Source organism: Equus caballus, chromosome 1 (genome assembly GCF_041296265.1).
Source record: "Equus caballus isolate H_3958 breed thoroughbred chromosome 1, TB-T2T, whole genome shotgun sequence".
NCBI lineage: Eukaryota > Metazoa > Chordata > Mammalia > Perissodactyla > Equidae > Equus > Equus caballus.
This window is the reverse complement of record NC_091684.1, coordinates 168,842,951-168,846,209: the sequence shown is the minus strand read 5'-3', so window position 1 is coordinate 168,846,209 and position 3,259 is coordinate 168,842,951. Positions and strand designations below refer to the sequence as shown.

General features: G+C 38.4%; 1 protein-coding gene across 1 annotated transcript; it reads left to right on the top strand.

The window, feature by feature from the left end:
- The first annotated feature begins 486 nt into the window (after nt 1-486).
- Nucleotides 487-1,440, top strand: OR4F14 (olfactory receptor family 4 subfamily F member 14). Its single transcript, NM_001391574.1, has one exon. It carries the CDS (start codon nt 487-489, stop codon nt 1,438-1,440), a length of 954 nt encoding a protein of 317 aa, NP_001378503.1.
- The last annotated feature ends 1,819 nt before the right edge of the window (nt 1,441-3,259 follow it).

The following is a 3,259-nucleotide window of genomic DNA, read 5'->3' as shown; positions in this document are numbered from 1 at the left end:
TAAGAATTCATAGATATGGTAAACATTGAAGCAATACTTAAGATGAATGTGAACCCAGAGGTGGAGACTGGGAAGAAAAAGAAGAGAGGTCTGTCTACTGGATTAAGGTTTATAGGCTTGGAAGAGATTGTAATAGTGGTTATTTCTGTGAAACTAGGGCCAGATTATATTAGTTTGGAACCAAAAATCAAAAGGTCTGTGGTTGAATTCCTGTTAATCATGTGGACCATCTTGAATCTTATAAGTGGTATCACAGCATCAACTCTGGGAGAAGACAGTATTAAATGCAGAGAAGACTAGGTGGTAGAGAACATTTCCACATGACAGCCACCAGTTTCGCTGTGATCCCATTTCAGGGGCCAGGAGTGTATTGTCAGTTTTAATGCTAAAGTACAAATAGACTTTCATGACTTTGACCTCTCTTATAATTTATTGACATAATCATTATAATTTATATTTTCTCTTATTGTCTTCCTTCAGGTAGCAATGCCAACAAAGCCAATGGATGGAGTGAACCGCTCTGTGGTGTCAGAGTTTGTGTTCCTGGGACTCACCAATTCCTGGGAGATCCAACTTTTCCTGTTCGTGTTCTCCTCCACATTTTACATGGCAAGCATGATGGGAAACTCCCTCATTATGCTCACTGTGACCTCTGACCCTCACTTACACTCCCCTATGTACTTCCTATTGGCCAACCTCTCCTTCATTGACCTGGGAGTTTCCTCTGTCACTTCTCCCAAGATGATTTATGACCTTTTTAGAAAGCGTAAAGTCATCTCCTTTAGTGGCTGCATCACTCAAATTTTCTTCATTCATGTCATTGGTGGTGTGGAGGTGGTGCTGCTCATAGCCATGGCTTTTGACAGGTATGTTGCCATATGTAAGCCTCTCCACTATCTCACCATCATGAGCCCAAAACTGTGCATCTTCTTTTTAATAGCTGCCTGGATGACTGGCCTTACCCACTCCGTGGTTCAGTTGGCTTTTGTGGTAAATTTACCCTTCTGTGGTCCTAATGTGTTGGACAGCTTTTACTGTGATCTTCCTCGATTCATCAAACTTGCCTGCACAGACACTGACCAACTAGAGTCCATGGTCACGGCCAACAGTGGGTTCATCTCTATTGGCTCCTTCTTCATACTGGTCATTTCCTATATTGTCATCATTCTCACTGTTCAGAAACGCTATTCAGCTGGTTCTTTGAAGGCTCTGTCCACACTGTCAGCTCACATCACTGTGGTAGTGCTGTTCTTTGGTCCTTTGATAATTGTCTATACCTGGCCATCTCCCTCTATACACTTGGATAAGTTTCTGGCCATCTTTGATGCAGTTCTCACTCCTTTCCTGAATCCTCTCATTTACACATTCAGGAATCAAGAAATGAAGGTGGCAATGAGGAGAGTATGCAGAGAGCTAGTGAATTACCATAAAATCTCTTAAGTGAGTCCTGTATTGTGAAGAGCCTTCACTGATTATTGGTGTTCATTACTGATGGTCACAGTCAGAGAGATCTTGTTTGTCCTATCTTGATTTGATTATACACACTGATATTAAGTCTATTTTGTCTTTCACTGAGGAGTGAGGAACATTCACTTTTCAAAAGAGAGAGTTACATTTAAACCCAATGATTATAATAATCTTGAGCCTCAATTCCTAAGGAATAATATTTATTGGAATTAATTTTTAGAAAAATGTAAGAGGCAGTCAGAACAGAGAGAAGTCTCTCCCAATTTACCCTAATTCAGTATGACTTCATCTTAACTTGACTACATCCACAAACACTGTATTTCCAAGAATAGTCACATTCACAGGTGCTGTGGGTGAGGATTTCAACATATCTGTTTGGTGGACACAAACCAACCCACAACAGTTGTTTATGTACTATACATATCTGAGAACAAGACTGGTTGTTGCATAGTTGCCTATTCGTCGGAGTGAAAATGTCTTTAAAATAAACAGTAGAAGGGACTTTAATTCTGTCATTGTCATTTAACTATATTTTTAAAATGACAGTGCAGATAAAGTCAGAATAAAGCACAAAAATTATTCTTGTGAGCTAAAGAATCTCTGCCAACTAGGAAGATCACAGAAGGTAAAGAATAACATTTACTACCTTTAGTCAAGAGCAGATTGGTTATACTAGGATAAATTTTGATGTTATTCTAACAGAGAGAAAACAAAATTCTAGTCTTGCTTCAATACAGTATTTGATGGCAAAGCATTCCTAAATTTTCAAAAGTAAATCCATCAACGTTGAGTTGTACAAACATTGCTAAAATATTAACATATATCATTGCTTCTTTTCAGGGTCATTATTTGATGGTATGTATACAACTAGCACTGGGGCAAATAAAATTCATTTCTTGAAACTTCTGCAGTTTTCTATCTACATCGAGTTTTGTCTTTTGCTATCATCTTTCAGCTGCTGGAATAACTAGACATTTTATCTTAGGATAAATCTATCCTTTTTTTCCCTTTGTTAAAAAAAAATCCTAATACCTTGCGTAGTCAATCATTTTTTTTACTATATTGATCACATATTTTATGACTTTAAGAAAGTAACTAACTTTTATTTTATAGGCAGTACTCTGTTAAAAGAAAAGAGTCTGACAGCAGTTTAAGTGGTAAAAACTGATTTTAATAAGGAACTATTGAAATAGCAGAAAAGAAACCTCAGTATAGAAGGCAGCTCAATTCCCAATATGATTAGAACAAGTGGGAATTTATAGCCAAAGAGCAGATGGTGGGGAGGAGTCAGTGGATGAAAATTACTAAGGGAGACACCTAGGGTAGGGAGAATTCTTCCAAACTGACCTAACAGGATTCTGGCTGAGGACGGGCCATGGTGATCAGATATGAAGAATAGGGACTGAATTAGGAATTTTATCAGATTTCAAAGGTGAGGGTTTCTCTCTACACTGACTGAGCAGGGTTGTTGGGAAAACTGGACGGTGCAAGCCCCGCAAGGCTGGGCCCGAGGTTGACCCCTAGTGGAGAAGAGGGCTCAGAGGAGGCTGACTAGCATCTGGTCAAGGAGAGTCTTTGTCAACATAATGGTGGGTAACTGAAAATTGTTTGTCGTATAATTACTTTAGTAGACTGACAAAGCTCAGGAATACTCAAAACATAACCCCCTATTGGCAAAAACATCATAATCATATTTACACCTTCTTAAAGGTAGTGAATGTTATTCTTAAAGTAGCAAAGTTGAACATATTTACTAACAAGATCCAAAGATATGGACACTCTATGAAGGGAT